The sequence below is a fragment of the Scomber japonicus genome, chromosome 18 (genome assembly GCF_027409825.1).
Source record: "Scomber japonicus isolate fScoJap1 chromosome 18, fScoJap1.pri, whole genome shotgun sequence".
NCBI classification, from domain to species: Eukaryota; Metazoa; Chordata; class Actinopteri; order Scombriformes; family Scombridae; genus Scomber; species Scomber japonicus.
In genome coordinates, this window is record NC_070595.1 from 12,737,730 (window position 1) to 12,754,340 (window position 16,611).

A 16,611-nucleotide genomic window follows, 5' to 3' on the forward strand; every position below is an offset into this window, starting at 1 on the left:
CTTCTCTACCACAGAGTATATATGCACAATATGATCATTATATTTTGTGCATGCGTCTGTGTTGTGGCTGGTTGTCATCTACCAAAGAGTATACATTTACAAGATAATGCATTGCCAGAAACCTTGTCATGAATTGACTTTTATTCAGTATTACAACAAACTTTTTAAATGTTGGAAGTTGTTAAGTATATATTTTAACAAGATTAATTATTTTAGTCATCAGATGTCTGGACTCAAGTTATCAGAGAAACAAGCTGAGCAAACATTCGCAGCAGCTTTGTTAGCAATCCTTCCCAGACGTCCTGTGTCTTTTTTTTTATTCCATGTTTTTACCAGTTGTAATCACTTGGACCATTTGGTTTGGAGAGGATAAGCACCCAGTAAAAACCTGCTGAATGTCTGGGTCATAAGTTGTCATAGAAACAAGCTGAGCACTGTGATCCCACGGTACCTCATGTCATCAATCTCTGTCTTTTACTATTGTTTTACATATTGTGCATTTTATGTCTGGATTTTAAAACCCCCATACAACCTAATTGACCTATAATGAGTGATTGACAGGGGAAAACAGCAAACCTTTTTGTTTGAAATACAATAGAAATGAATGTCAATGTGCATTTATAGCATTTTATTTTAAAATCCATACATATTGGAATTAAATGCTTGTAAAGGCTCATTGTTGAAACTGATCATTCTGTTTCTTGGAGCGTCTTTGATGTTCGCATTTCTTGGCGCAGCTGCAATTGCCATGTTCATCTCTGCAGGCCCAAACAGAATGCAAGCAGGAGGACGTGTTGACAGAAGTGCTTGCATTTCCTGTTTTGACTGGTCTGTTAGTGGCCAGTGTTGTCATCTCTTCCATCGTTGATGCATTTTTCTTCTGCACCATCATTTCTGCTTCTTTGTGGGACGCCTCCCTCATCATCTGGAGTTTTGTCTGTTCTTCGTTGTAGGCTCTCCTCACTTTTGCCATGTCTTCCTTTTCCATCTCAAACGCCTTCCTCTCCTCTCACATGGTGTGTTTTTTTACTTTAAAGGCCTTCCTCCTCTTATGTCTTGCCTTGAATTCTTTATTGAAGGCTTGTCTTTCTTTTTCAATGCTCTCTTTCCCTCGTTGGAAAGCATCTCTCGTTTTCTGGATGCCTAACTTTTCCTTAATGTAGGCCGTTCTCATCATTGCCATCACCTCTTTGTCATCGTTCATGGCGTCATTTTCAGCATCAAAGGCCTTAAGCTTCATATATTGCTCCCTAACTTCCCTGTTGAAGGTTTCTCTTTGTTTTTCATGTTCTCCTTCTCCAACAGGAAAGCCTCTCTCATCCTTTGGATGTTGGTCTTTTCTTTCATGTAGGCATTCCTCTTCTTTTTCATATCCTCCTTTTTTTAATTTGAATGCTTTTTTCAGACATGGCATCTTTCTCAGCATTAAATTTTTCCTTAACTTTATTGAAGGCTTTTCTTTCTTTTACCATATCCTCCTTCTCTACCTGGAAAGCCTCCCTCATTCTCTGGATGCCTGCCTTTTCATTATTGTAGGCCTTCCTCATCATAGCCATCTCTAACTTTTCCATATGGAAGGCCTTCCGAGCTTCACACATTTACAGTTTTTCAGCATTAAAATTCTTCTCTTATTTAGTTGTGCTCTGAGCTCTTTCTGGAAGGATTTTCTTTCTTCATTCATGTTTTTCCTCTCCAACTGAAACTTTTTCCTCATTCCAGCACACTCTCTTTCAAAGGCCTCTCTCTCTCTCCTCTCATTCTTTCATTTTCCATCTCCAGCTTGACTATCATCTTGTTGATGAGTGCCAGAGTTTCTTCCATGCCAGAGGGATTATTGGCTTCTGCCACCATTTGTTGCTGTAGCAGAGACCATGCATGGAGATTCATCTGGGAGCACAAGCATACAGCATGCACACAATATGTAGTTATAAACATGTCACTAATTGAAAGAGGATCTTGATACCTTTGGACCTAATGGACCTAACCCTAACCCTAACCCTAAGAGTTAATTTGGGATGGAATGCAGCAATGGTAAACCAAGAATTTTCTAAATTCCTGATATCAGAAATTATATCAGAAACATGTTTTTAAAAGGAGCATTCAGTCTTCAGTATTCAGCAGAAATTATTGTGTAATTTATTTTCAGACAAAAAGATGGCCATGTGTCTTGGAGTAACCTTTAAATGCAAAAAACACAATAGTGCAGTGCAGTGGAGTAATTTCATATTTAACCATGATTGTGAGAATGATATTTAACCATTAGATTAAAACCTCCTGGAAGCATGTGGTAGATTTACATTGATGTGGCTCCTGTTTATCAGATGTTTCTCATCTGTCAAGGACATGGAAAGTTTCTATCAATAAACATTTGTACAATCACATCTTAACCTACAGAGGCGGGTCATGTAAAAGTTCCGTCACAGACATTTTGAATGACTTGTTGCAGATGCAATGAATGTTTTTCTTGTCAGTGTGTGAATGTGTTCAGTACTCAGGGCTCTGTGTAAGGAAATGACTTCTCAGATCAGCACAATTCCCTTCAGCCAGTTCTAAGTTATATGTATGCATCACAGTACAGCTCTAACAAGCTCTAGTTAATAAAAGACATAGCTCCATACAAAGTCAACTCAACTCAAACAAACTTGAAAACACTGTAATACAACAATGAAATACATTCACACCAGCAAATATCAAGTCCCTTTATGAAAGTAACTTATTGTGCCCGTTTGCAGTTTCATCCCTTCTTCCCTACCAGTTTAAAAAAAGATATATATTCAAATGACTGTTTTTAGAATTTCAGTCCATCTCAGACTGTAATCTTTAATTCTACTTTCACGTGTCTCAGTTCTTCTTTAAAAGGCTTAGATCAATATCCATTTGATCCTGCTACATTTCATCAGCCTCAGCTGTAGTTTGTGTGTTTCATCTGAGGTTTTTCATCAAATCTAAATGGTGTCTCTCAACTCTCAATCAGCTCTGAGCCACGTGTGAGCTCTTTTGTGCATGAACTAAAGTTGGAATGACACAGCTGCCAGAGAAACATCTAGTAGCTAAGTGTTCAATTACTTTTGAACCATTGCAATTCGGGTAGTAAGTGTTTACAAGGCTATAGCTCCCACATAGCTCTCTGTCCATTTGTACATTGTTTTCCTTAGGATGGTACTTGATTTTAGAGGTATTTGGTTGGTGTTTAGTGTAAAGCAGAATGATTAAGTTTTATATTAGTTTTGCATTTGAAATATTCATATTTGTGTTTTTATTAATAGATTTTTAATTATTTTCTTATACATAGCTGTATTATTTAATTGGTGGACTCTCTTCTTAGCAAAAAGTCTCTCACTTCTTCTTTATGACTGAACGTAAGGACCTTTTTTGTTCACTTTCTTATTTTGCAACAACTCTCTTTCCATAAACAAATGATTAAAATCTTTCTTTCTCATACAGTGTGCCACAGTTTATCTCAGGGTTAGTGTTAGGGTCAGCAGTGTGTGGAATATGGTCATTAGTAACATGAACTATACTTGACTTGTAGAAGTTAAGAGCAAAAACATTTAAAAAAAAGAAATAATTTAACACAATAAACCAAAAATCCTTAACCTGTTAAACTGAAATGAAAAGAAAGCCTCCAGTACTGGGAAGTTACTGATGATATTGGTGCTAACAACAGCTGAGTCAGCTCATTAGATCAACTCCTGTTTACCTCATTACCACCAACCAATACTTTTGCTCGGTGGGGGAGAAACTCTCACCCAGGGGATTTTATTATTTTAACCAGATTTTGGCCAGCTATCAGTTTCTGGCTGATAATATAAATTGAGCTGCAGATTGTAAGGCCCCGATATACTTGCAGACATATACAGCCTATGCGGTACTATAGTACATTTTGGCATTTGTGGGTATGTTTGTACTTGAAAAATTGCTCTCTGACTGAGCAAGCAGCTCTTCATAAAAATGAACAACAGCTGAAGTTAAATTTAATGTCTTTATTTGGAGAGGGCATGAAAAGAAAGGAAATGTGAGGTGGTTGATTAGGAGGTGAATCTGTAATTTACCTTTCTAGAATGTTGTTTTTATTACTAATGTTGACTGGTGAGTGAAATTGCCTAAAGTATTATTTAAGGTGGTTGTAAAACGGTATGATTTGTCTATTAACTTATGTAGGCTCTCAGACTTTTTGCCTGTATGTTATACTGGACTGAATAGGAGAAGGCGCTTGTACAGGACATTGAAGTTGTGAAATGGGACTAGCAGTCTAGCATTTGTTTTTGTAGATTTGAGTAATTTGCATTTACATTGAACAGCGTCATCATTAAATTGTAAATAAGGGTTTGCAGGTTATAGGATATCTGTATATATAGATTATATTCATGTTTATTCTTGGACAGGGTTTGGTATGTTGGTTAATTATGAGGAGGATTATCTTTTCCTGTGTCTGTTCTGCCTGTCCCTCCACCCTGTCCCTCCACACCTCCTCAGTACATATGTTCAGTGTGAAGTCTCATTAGCCTTGCCTTGTTCGTTGCCTGCCACACCCTTGTTGTCTTCATTGTTAACCAATCCTTGTGTTTCCCTCCTTTTCCAGTGACCAACCCACTCCAGCTGTGTCTTGTTTTGTGTATTTATATCTGTCTGCTCTTTGAGTTCTTCGTTGTCTGTAAGCCATACCAGGAAACTATGTTGCTGCAAAGAAGAAGAAGAGTTATTTGTTAGTTTGTGGTCAATCTATTCTGGTGTTTGCAGCTGTTGTTTTTGCTCCTCACCTGTGCTCCTTGTGTTGCAAATATGCCAAGTTCCGTTTGCCTTCATCTGCCAGAGTCTGGTAATAAATAGTTATTTTCTTCCTAATGCTTTCTGCATCTGGATTCACCTGCCTGCATAACCATGTCAGTCCACCTAAAACTGCAACAAGTATCTGCATGATGTATGAAAAGTAGATTCTCCCTCGCTGCTAGTCTTCTTTAACATCACATGTTCAATAGTATAACTCAACTCTACTTTCATATCAGATCAGATGAGGTAGAGGTGCCTATAGAAGATAAGGAGGGCAAGGCAGGCAGAAGCAGCAAAGAGTTGCAGGTAGATTATATGTTCTGTATAAATGGATAGATGATTTATTCAAAACGCATGCTTGGCTACTCCATAAGCTATTATTAGTGGTTTGTTAAATAACTAAATTTTAAAGTGATCACTATCATCATCATCATCGATTTAATAGATATGTTCCGACCAGTCAAAAAAGTGTTAACATCTTTTTTTATGACCTAAAAAACAGCAGTACATTGTTATTAAACTAAATTAGCAGTTAGAAATGCAATGACAAGTCAATTTTAATGAGTATCCATTAGCATATTTGTAGCCAAAATACTGCCATGACAGTCTGTGTAGGACTAATACAGGTTTATGTCTCATGTTGGCAACAGGCTAGTACATTTTTCACAAGAAAGTCAGCAAAGGAAAAATTTGCAGGATTTGCGAGTGAGTACAGGTCCTTTGGAGTGAGGAGAAGAAAAAGGACAGTACAGAAGGATGGATCAAGTCTGTTTGGATAAATCCAGAGATAGGGTTGGATGGAGAAATGATGACCCTAGATGCCCCATTTTATTCCCCTCCCACACTTCTCAAACCAAAGCTAGGCCTTTGCTCTCGCCTTACTCAACACCTTTGAGTATTCCTGCTCAGCCCTCGTGGTCTTACAGAAGGCCTATGAAATACTGATGAGTCTGTTCAATTTATTAACTGGCCACTCCAGTGCGAAGTGCTTCATCATGTGTAAAGTAAACTTAGTGCAATTTAAAACAAGAAAATGCAATTAAAAACATGCCTCAGATAGCTTCAGATTTACTGCCTAACATTAATGCAGTCACTTTATTAAAAACTATATCACCGTGGAAATGGTGGTATTTGGTTGAATTACAATGAGCATTTATCAGTTTAAATACAGGTCTGGCAATATGAACTGTGATCTGTACATTTTCAAAGTACATAAGCAGGTGAACTAAGATGGCAAAATATGCCCAAACCAGGTCAAGAAGAACAGCCTGAAAAACAACATACACTTCACATAAAGTGGTGCAACCAGAGGCTAAAACCAAAATATGTATAGTTCTCATACTGAATAAAGAATATAACAAGACGAATTGAAACAAGGATGGCCCACTTCTTATAGTAGTGTTTCCAATGATTGATGATGGTACGTTAAAATCCCCTTTTACAGAATGCTTAATTCATCTTGCCTTCCTCCCATATGTCTCAAAAGGGTAAGGAAAAGTTCCTGGCCATCCTGCATCGGTACATGGAGATACACGGGACAGTGTACTATGAGACACAGCGCCCCCCAGAGGTGCCTGCCTTTGTCAAGAACCATGGTCTACTGCCTCAGCAGGAACTGCAGCAGCTCCTCAGAAAGGCTAAGGTGGCAATTTTACTGAGGATTTTTATTTAAGATGTATACAGGTGTGGTATTGACTTTTCTTCTCCTCCTCTCTTTCATTTCCTGTCAAGTTGTTCATTGGATTTGGCTTCCCATATGAAGGTCCCGCCCCTCTGGAGGCCATAGCCAATGGCTGCATCTTCTTGCAACCCAAGTTTAATCCCCCTCACAGTTCTCTTAATCATGAATTCTTCAGAGGGAAGCCCACCTCCAGGAAGGTAAATGCATTTGTCACTAGCTTAGCAGTGAACATGATAATCACTCTCAAGGCTAGCAATTATCTATATTTTCCTTACCCTCAACAAATCTTATGTGCAGAACCAAACCAACAATGAACTCATCCTTCTTAAAAGTATTGTGTGTGTATCCACAACACTGCACTGGGTGACATGTTTCTTAACCTTGAAAAGTTTGTTTATTCTAGGTTGTGAAAAACATCTTCAAAAACTAATAACAGCAATAACTACTGTCAGTCTCCCGAAAGTAGTTGTTTGTTCAACAGACAAAGTGATTTTGCTTACAGGCCTTCACTCGTTTATTGTGCTGCTTATCACAACCGCTTGACTTCAGTGACTGTGCAGTGGCATCTTACAAGGAACAATAACCAAAACTGTAGCCTCTGGTGTGAAGAAATGTGTCACACAGTGCAACAATGTGACTCATCGGCGTGTTTTTGCACAACATCGGAGGTCTACGACACAGAGGAATAAGATATATCAGGCTTCGGATACAAACACAATACCTGTACATCCATCAGTTCTGTTGAGTTGAGGTTTGTTGACAATGAGCAAAATTTTGAAAATCAACAGCCACATCCTTTAAGACATTGTTACAGATGGTCATTCATCTGCCCATCTGTTCACATATGCACACACTTACAACTGTTTATCTATTTATATATACTATACACAATACAAATAAAATGCATTGAGTATACCACACTACCATACAACTGTCTGTTCTCTAACTGGTTATTATTTTGATTATAAAAATATCCTATTCATCCCTTGTCAGGTGTCCTCTCAGCATCCCTATGCAGAGCAGTACATCGGCAGGCCGCATGTCATCACTATTGACTTCAATAACTCTGAAGAGTTTGATGCAACCATCCGTGAGATCATGACAACCAAAGTATGTTGATTTTTTGGGGGGCAGTGTCCATCTTAACCCACTACCACTCATTAAACAAAATAATGGTCCTCCAATGTTGTTCTACCACAGTACATCTTATAGTACTGCACAATAGTGTAGGTGAGAGCATAATTTGCTCTTGCACACTTCATATTCAGGTTTGACCTACTTTTAAAGCCCTCAGCCTTTAATAGAGCTCTTGATCACGGCATCTGACACTATAGCAAAATGCTTAGCTGGCTCCCTCTCTGCTCTCTGCACTGCTAATTGCTAGAGATATTGAGCAGCTCAGTACGTAAACTGTGCTCACACCTGGGTTTACATGGCAGCTTTCCAGGGACCTGCCCCACAGGCAGTAAGCATTGTCCACAGCTGATCATATTAATCAATCATGCTGCGCTCAATCTGTCACCAGAGCAACACCGAGCCGCAGCCAAGCCAAGCGTCTCACAATGCCAAGATGCATGTGTGCTTCTACCTGCCAGGTGTGTTAAATAGACCTTGTGTTTCCTGCTGATAGAGGCAAAATGTAGGACCAGCTGAGGCACTGTAAATACTTAAAAAGTGGATCCTAAGAGAAGGAAGATGACATTAGACACACAGACTGACTGACCCAAATGTAAAAGTTTGATTGGAACTAAGAACAGCTTTATTTTCCATCATATTGACAAGCATACTGTACAGTATGTGCTTAAACAGAAAACAATGGAAAATAGTGCATTTCATTTGTCATTTGTAGCTGTGCAGAGAACATAATAAATGGCTAGTTGTTTGAACTACACTATGTGCTTACCGAGATGCATTTTTGAGTTGTTAGGTATTATTATGTGTTGTTATAGCTAGTAACTAATGGGAATTCAAAGACACACCATGGTCTGAAATATTAAATATGTGTTTTAAGATGATCCTGTTGTAGCTAGCACACAACCTTGTATGAAATCACAATCATTTCAAATTATTTTTTTTTAGTTTAGTTTAGTTTAATTAAAAGACACACTTGAAAAAAATGTGAAAATGACAAAAATACAGCTATTTTGTTGAATAACCATAATTTATTTAAAAAGAAAGACCTGTCACTTTAGGATTAAAGGATCATTCATTCATTATTAAAGGATATACTCATAATATACCATTTTACAAGCTTGTAAAAATGCATTTTCGTTGTATGATTACTGAAGTAAGTCCTATTTATATTTCTTGGTGAGTTCCTACTAACAAAGAAAAACATGCTGTATAATTACAAGTGTTGACCTTATTTTAAAAAGGAAAGTGACTATTGTGGGGAAATGCTGAAAACCTAAAAACAACCATAAATTATAAATGTATAGGCACCAGTTTTGGTAAGTACTTTATGTAAATTTGCTTCTTTTTTTTTTTTTACAGTGTAGAGCACAATTGGTTGGCTGGTTACTTGCATACAGTGACTTTGTTTATATGTATTCACTGCCAGCTCAGCACATAATTTTCTTTACTCAGCATGTTTTTTGATAAGGTTTATTTGCACTGCTACTCTTCATATTGGTGATTTTGAGCTCAATTGCTGCCTGCCTCTTTGAAACACTCATGCCTGCGATTTTATTGGCACCATGGCAACAGTGCATGATAGAAATAAGGGAAACAGGCGACTGATAAAGAAACACACCCGCCCAATCTTACTCACCATCTGAGTTTGTGAGCCTTTTTTTGTGGACGTGGCTGCTCCCAACTCGCCTCAGGAGTGTGGATGAGATTGGATTTCATTTTATGTCATCAATGATGACAAGAAATAACAAATGTTGCTCACATCTTTTTGTGGCCAAGCAAAACAATCAGTTTATGTATATAAATTCCATTGTCATTTTTAAAAAAAAGTTTTCCATTTCCGAATTCAAATCACGCTCTATCAAACATTTTCTTTTTCTCTCTCTCTCTCTCTTGGATTCGATTATACAAAGATGCCCAAAAGGCAAATTGCATTGTGGAATAGCTGATGAAGTGCCAGATACATTTCATTAAACTCGGATGAAATAAAGTAATAACAGAGTGCTAAAAGGAACAGAACACTAAAAGGAACCATTTATCAATTTAAAAGCCTGAATGCTTTAGTAGCCTGATAGTAAACAATGAGATCTCACTTTAGCTACCATGGGAGACACTCAGGAGAAGTTCTCCAGTGGGAATCCACCATACAGGCCAAGTGAAGACCCCCTAGTCTGATACATTTTGTAATTAATGATGTCGTCACACTACAACAGGCCTTAAAATATAGTAATTAATATCAATCGCTAAGGACATCAACCTCCATAAGTGTGTCTTCCTGTCACTGTCGACATAAGATGCTAGAAAGAAGGGGGAAAAGTATTGATCAGTTTTCTCTCAGTTCATTTTAATCCATTATCAGCCATCAAAAGTCAGACATTGAGTGACAGTGGCACCGATAACTGGACCCAATGGACCCAGAACGCACAAAAAACAGAAGCTTCCTTAGCGTAGGATGACCTGTGGTCCACTGTCAGTTTAATCCATTGTTTGACATATTGATGTAGTCATCACTAAAAATAATGAAATCAATTTTCAAAGCTGTCACCTTTGATGTATTAGGTCATTGATTTTAATGTGGAGCTTGTGGCATGATATAAGCTTCTCACAATTACGCTAATGAATGTGTCAGCTTTGATTAACTATCAGATTCTCCGTTGCTGTAATTACAATGGCTTGGGTCTGTAGACACACACACACACACACACACACACACACACACACACACACATACACACACACACACACACGTTCTCCCACTGCTTTTATCATCTGTTTGCACATCTGTGTGTACAGGTGGAGCCATTCTTGCCCTACGAATACACCTGCGAGGGAATGCTCGAAAGAGTTCATGCTTACATCCAGAACCAGGTGAGTCTCAAAACTCATCCAAATCAGCAGGCAAAGATGCTTCTGAGGTTTCAATAATATATAAACAGTCCAGTAATTATTAGACACAGCATCTGTTCGAAGCGTATGTTGCCTGCCAACTTCTGTTTATAATCATTTTAAGAGTTAACGTTGAAGGTCCATTTTAATTCTTGTCATAATGCAATGCAGGATTGCGCAATGAAATGCACACAGTGCACACTAGATAGACTAATGTATATGAACAAAAAGTAGTAGTTAGTTTAGTATTAGTTAAATATACAGTCTACATAAATACACATGGTATATACCCACAGGTTTTTACAATATGAAAAAAATTAATGGAATGTCCAAGCTATAGTGCAAAAACTACAGTTTAGTTAAAAATGAAATGATTAATGGCCATTACAATCATTGTTTCAAAGGCAGGTCATAGTGTTTTAGGTCAATCAGCAGTATGTGTCCTATATTTCTATTACAGTGTGTCTCAGTGAGCTTGTTTCAACTAATGTTAAATCACTCTTTTTATGCTATTTCCATATCATATTAAATGATTACTTCACTGATTATCCCTTACTTCTTTCTGGGGAAGTAAGGGATAATCAAGCTAGTGTAGTTAAAATATAAGCAGTAAATGGGAGCTGTGCTTCGCCATGTTATACTGAGTATACAGATGGGCAGTAGAAGGGATTACACAGCAGCAGTAGTTTGAAACTTTCTTTGGTTTTAGTGCTTTTTTGGTTCGCTGTAGCAAGAAGCTGCACATTTCTCTGAACCATGTTTGAGGCCTTCAGGTGTTGAGCATTGAGTATTCACTTAGATGATTTGTGACTGATGAAAACTGTCAGTTCTGATAAATGCAGCTTATTTGCATTCCATACAGTATGAATGTGTTTTTTGTGGTACAACTGGTTGGACATCAAGGTAACTCCTGGTTCAAGAGTAGATAATAGAAAATATAATACAAGGACAGAATATGAATGGGGGAAGGAAGCATAAGGACTAGAATATTCACCTCTGCTCACCAGGTTAGTCCATCCTGAATTGTCTCAGCTTGATGACAGCAGAGGGGAATTAATTGGCTCTTCTCTGAAGCCTGAACTGCTTTGGAGGAGCTTGCTGTTGTTTGTTGGATCATTGTTTGTGAGAGTCATTTAACAGCCAAACCATTCCCTAAAGTGTGTCTGAAGCCTTTTCAGTTATTTTTCAGTTGTCCATGTCTTAGAACAGATACACATCTTCTACATACAGTCCATGTACGGACCATGAATTGAATGCATCGACTGATACTGTATGATGGTGGTGACTGTGTTCATTTAAACGTGTGCTTGGAGCAATTTAAACAAAGGTTTTCACAGGTTCAATTCAATTGATATGCTGAACTTCTCTTTAAGGACTTCCCTTCTGGGGTTGCTTAGTTGCTAAGAGCCCAATATTTATTCCTCAGCCACACTGCCTGGGTCACTTATTAAATCCCTTGCAGATGGCAGCTGCAAGCTTAATAGTATAACACGGTGCTTAATTTTTTTCAATGATGCTCCTCAAGGACATGAAAGATAATCATTGTCATACATAAAAATGGACTTGTTATCCAACACTTCAGACACATTAAAATGGGAATTAACTAATAATCCAAAAATGTTGTCACTGTGTCCAGGGTGAGCAGATTTCCTTCTTCCAAACAGAACAAAACTCAAACAATAAATGAAAGACACACACCCTCCTCTTACACACACCCATTTATATACTGCACTGTATATTTACAGATGCTGTCTTCCTCTAGTTCATCTATCATGTTGTGACAGTTGGTGTAGTGACTGTCAGCGGCAGGTTAAGGAAATGTGGTAGCCTGTGCTCTGCTCTGACACCATCTCTCCCTCGCTGTCAGAAACACACACACACACACACACTCAGTGTGCCGTGACTGACTGAAACTACGACTGCCGGCCTGCCGTGTACAAGGTCAGACTCCCAATCAGATTTGTACCCTTTTCTTTTATTTCTTTACACTTTTCATAACTTCCTCTTTCTCCATTTCAAACTTTTCTAATTTTATTTCTAACTTATCAAGTCTTGTTTTTTATCTACTCGCTCTGACTAAATCTCCCCATCCTCTCCCTCTATAGCTTCCTCTCGACCCCATCCACGGTGACACCATCACATATACTATACATTACAATATTCTCTTATGGTAGCTCGGTCTCTTCCCTTGAAAGCTTTAACTGTATGTCTGTGTGATCATACATGTACATGCAGCATTTCACTCATTGAAATCTCCTATTGTTTGTTTAATTGTATTCCTCTAATTAAGAAGAAAGCATTCATCTGAAAAAAGACTAAGGAAGCAGATGGAGTTTATTTCTGCATATAGAAAGTAAATTGGTTGTTAACTATAAGACAAGAAATCTGTGCATGAGGACAATTTATTTTAAAGATTTGTAGGATTTTTAGATGTAAATGAAGACTGGACCAGCCTTCCTTTGCAGCATGAGATTGTGGCAAGACAAATATGTGTGTTTCTATGATTGATTTAAAATATCTTAGTCTGTTGGAACAAGCAGTGATATATAATAGTCCAAGTGGGGCAATGCCAGGACTCAGTAAATAGGGCCAGAAATATGATTCACTGGCTGTGGATATCAGGTTATATTTACATAAAAGGAAAATTGCAGATACATAGTTTTAGTTGTTGTTCTTATTCATTTTGACAACACTTGATGCAGTTTAATTACTGAGATCTGGGGATGCAACAACATTACTTCCGTAGAGTTCAAACAGATGGGTTATCCCCAGATCTCAGCAACTTAAGTTGTTGAGTAAAATATTATCAAATCAATGAAAAGAAAAACAAGACCCTAGTTTGTTTCAAATTCTCTTTTATGTCCTCTATGAGTAGAGTTGTGAAATTTCTGACTTGAGTTTGGGGCTGAAACTGTCTCATTTTTCCATAAACACATTTATGAACATTTCTACAATCACATACAGTACAGATTTGACACATACACTGTAAAATATTTGTATGTCTCAATATTGAATTCAAGCAGAATCATTGGTTCCAAGTTGTCTTGTGAGGAGTGAAAATGTTAAACTTATAAGTTACACAACAAGAGCTGACATGGGAGTGCCCTGGTAGCCGAGAGGTTACCAAGCATGCCACATAACCACAACATCCTCGGTTCAGTTCCAACAACTTTATTGCATGTCATACTCATTTCTCTTCCTTGTTTTCCTATTTGCAACTTCAGTGACTGTCTAATAAAAGTATGCCACAAAGCTTTAATAGGGTTATTAAATTATAAGCATTCCTGGGCAGTACTACCCCACACCATGGTTCACAACATTTTCATTTTTATGACAAGAAACAACCATGACGATCCATTCAACTCATTTCATATCAAAGGACCAGACAAGTCAGGTGAACTTAATGAAGCTCTAAAATTGTCTTAAAATGAAAACTACAAATTGTATGTATTTACTGTATGTTAATGCCAAAAGATGTATTGATTCCACTAAATTCATGTGCAGTGTTTTACAGTGCACTAGCTTCATGTCACTGTAAAGCCAGACGTTCTGTGCTTAAATACACGAAACCTTCTCTACAGTAACAACAAGGGAGAATACAACCTGGGAAACCTCTGTGTGTGTGTGTGTGTGTGTGTGCGTGTGTGTGCGTGTGTGTGTGTGCGCGTGCGTGTGCATGTGTGTTTGTGTTTAGAAGAAGAAGGGTTGGGGAGATGGAAAGATGGAGAGAGATGGAGAGATTTGAAGCCTTATTGCCTGTGGGCACTATGAGCCTGTTTAATAAACGGGTCTGGAGGCCAGAGGGACATGTCAGAGAAATGTTATTACCTGGGTCTTATGAATAGTCCCAGCTGGAGGTGGAATCTAATCAGGCCTCTCACCACAGCATAATTCTGTATCCAAACCTCATTTGTTACTGGGTGGCATAACTGTATTCATATCATTTCCTGGAAGATTGATGAGGACTTGTCAACTCTGATAAGCACCTTTTATATTGTAATACCCTTATTATTTCCTGTGTCAGCTGTCCAGAAGTTGTGTGTGTTGCTCAGCTGAATGTGTCATTTGTCATTGCTCTGTTTTGGAGCATACAGGTACTGTTTATTTTAGCTGACAGGTCAAAGTGATTGCAGTATAACACGGAAAATATTGCTCTTCAGGTTCATTTTATCTTTGCACCTGCAGGACTTTTGTTCTCCCGAAGCTCCATTTCCTCCCGTGAACTCATCTAGGGTTTGGCTGAGCGGTCCTCCCAGCCCTTTCACCCTCCTGTCCAACTCCAGCATCCTTACTTGGGCCTTCAATGCCACCTCCTACACGTCCTGGCCGCCCCTCAGCGCACTGCGGCTTTTGGCTTCGCTGGAGGACCAGTCGTGTGTGAAGGCATGCCAGAGTGCAGGATTAATCTGTGAACCCGCCTTGTATCGTTTCATCAACATTAAAGAGGCCTTCAGCGCGTAAGATGTGTCTATTTAAACAATTTATAAAAAATGACTGTGCACCTAATTTGGCCCTGCACATTTTTACATTTTCATATGGCAGAATAAAACTGCAAACATGGTCACCTTTATATAATGTAACAAAACTGTAAGGTTTGAGTTTTTCATGTGAAGAGCCTTCTCTAACAAGCAGGTGATTGATTATAGTAAGACTAGAGGCTGATGCATAATAAAGAAATGAGCACTCTATTTTCCTGCCACACTACACCCTTTTTTCTAAATAATTTTGTGAAATTTAACATCTTGTCAGGACCATCTTGCAAATGAGACGATGCATCTCAAGAATAGTAATCCTGCAAGCAATAAACAACTTGACTTTCTCTCCACACAGTGTCATGCTTCATTCGCACTTGTAGGTTTCAAAATTATGCAAAAGCACAAAGTGTGAAGACGACACTAGCTTACATTCTCCGTTCCTGTTACTTGAGGTCCTAAAGGCAACACTGTATTATGAATATTAAATATAGTAGTGGAATAATTACTGATACACTCTGGCGTTCCTGTTAACATTAATATTAAATATAAGTAATACCCTTATACTTGAAAAATGAAGACTGTATTTCTATAGCTATTCCAAGATATTTATTGATATATAATCTATGTTCTTGCTTCAAAGGCTGGACTTTCAGTGTGAGGGAGTGGAGTCAGAGATGAACCACCTCTTTCCGGCCTTCTCAGCTGAACATGCTGAATGTTCCCTGCAGCAGGACCCGCTGCTGTTCAGCTGTGCCGGCTCCAGCGCTAAATACCAGCGCCTTTGCCCCTGTAGAGACTATCGTAACGGTCAGGTGGCACTGTGCAGAGACTGCCTATGACCACAGGACGGCCCCTGGATGGACGACGGAGAAAGATCCAGATCACCCAGGAGACTCTCTTTGTTGAGCAGAGTCTATATTAAAACCCTATCCAACCTGGGAGTCAGTGCCATCGTGCAAAATCCTTCACATCACGCCAAAGTAGGCTGCCAAAGTAGGTAAGGTGGTAATACCTCTCAGGGAACTGCATGATTGTACTTTTAATCTGGTGGGTTGACACCTCAGTTTAAAGGTTTAAATGGCTGCATTAGGATCACAGAGTTGACACAGGCGATAATGAAATGTATCATTTAATGGATCGGCTAGATTAGTAAAGACGTCATGAGCAATCACAAGGAAAGCTCATGCTTGAATTTCACAAGTGTGTTTACTCAGTGTTGTGTGAATACCTACAGTATCATAGTGGAGTTTGGACATTTGTACTAGATGCACCCAAAGCCATTTACACCATATTGAGATGTACTATTTTACATGTCCTGTAATGAATATATTTGTACATAAGTGTTGTTTAATAAAATACGGAATAAAAAAAGGATGGTGCTATCGTTTATACAATGATATGGGTTGAAATTATTATAATACATTTCCTTTTGTAAAGTAGGACTCAATTAAATTAGGAGATATCATCAATCTTTCATGGTCAATTTCACACAGGCAAGTGTGAGGAAATATTCTAATTACTTCTTTCAGTCTCTGATTTATAAGCAGTCTCTTCTGGCTCAGACTGATTAGTTCATAAAGCTGTCTTAGGATAGAAGATAACAGTAGTGTTTGGTTTGCTAGAGGTATTTTTGACTGGCCCTTAGCCTAAACTGAAGCAGATATGTTG

General features: G+C 38.3%; 1 protein-coding gene across 1 annotated transcript in view; it reads left to right on the forward strand.

Moving 5' to 3' along the window:
• The window catches only part of LOC128379162 (alpha-1,6-mannosylglycoprotein 6-beta-N-acetylglucosaminyltransferase B), a 56,701-nt gene extending 40,919 nt beyond the window's left edge, over positions 1 to 15,782 (forward strand). Inside the window, exons 13-18 of the mRNA XM_053338798.1 lie at positions 6,257 to 6,412; positions 6,502 to 6,648; positions 7,445 to 7,561; positions 10,376 to 10,450; positions 14,654 to 14,925; positions 15,584 to 15,782. Coding sequence (XP_053194773.1) covers positions 6,257 to 6,412; positions 6,502 to 6,648; positions 7,445 to 7,561; positions 10,376 to 10,450; positions 14,654 to 14,925; positions 15,584 to 15,782 — 966 coding nt within the window. The remainder of the gene's footprint in view (positions 1 to 6,256; positions 6,413 to 6,501; positions 6,649 to 7,444; positions 7,562 to 10,375; positions 10,451 to 14,653; positions 14,926 to 15,583) is intronic.
• Positions 15,783 to 16,611: the final 829 nt, after the last annotated feature.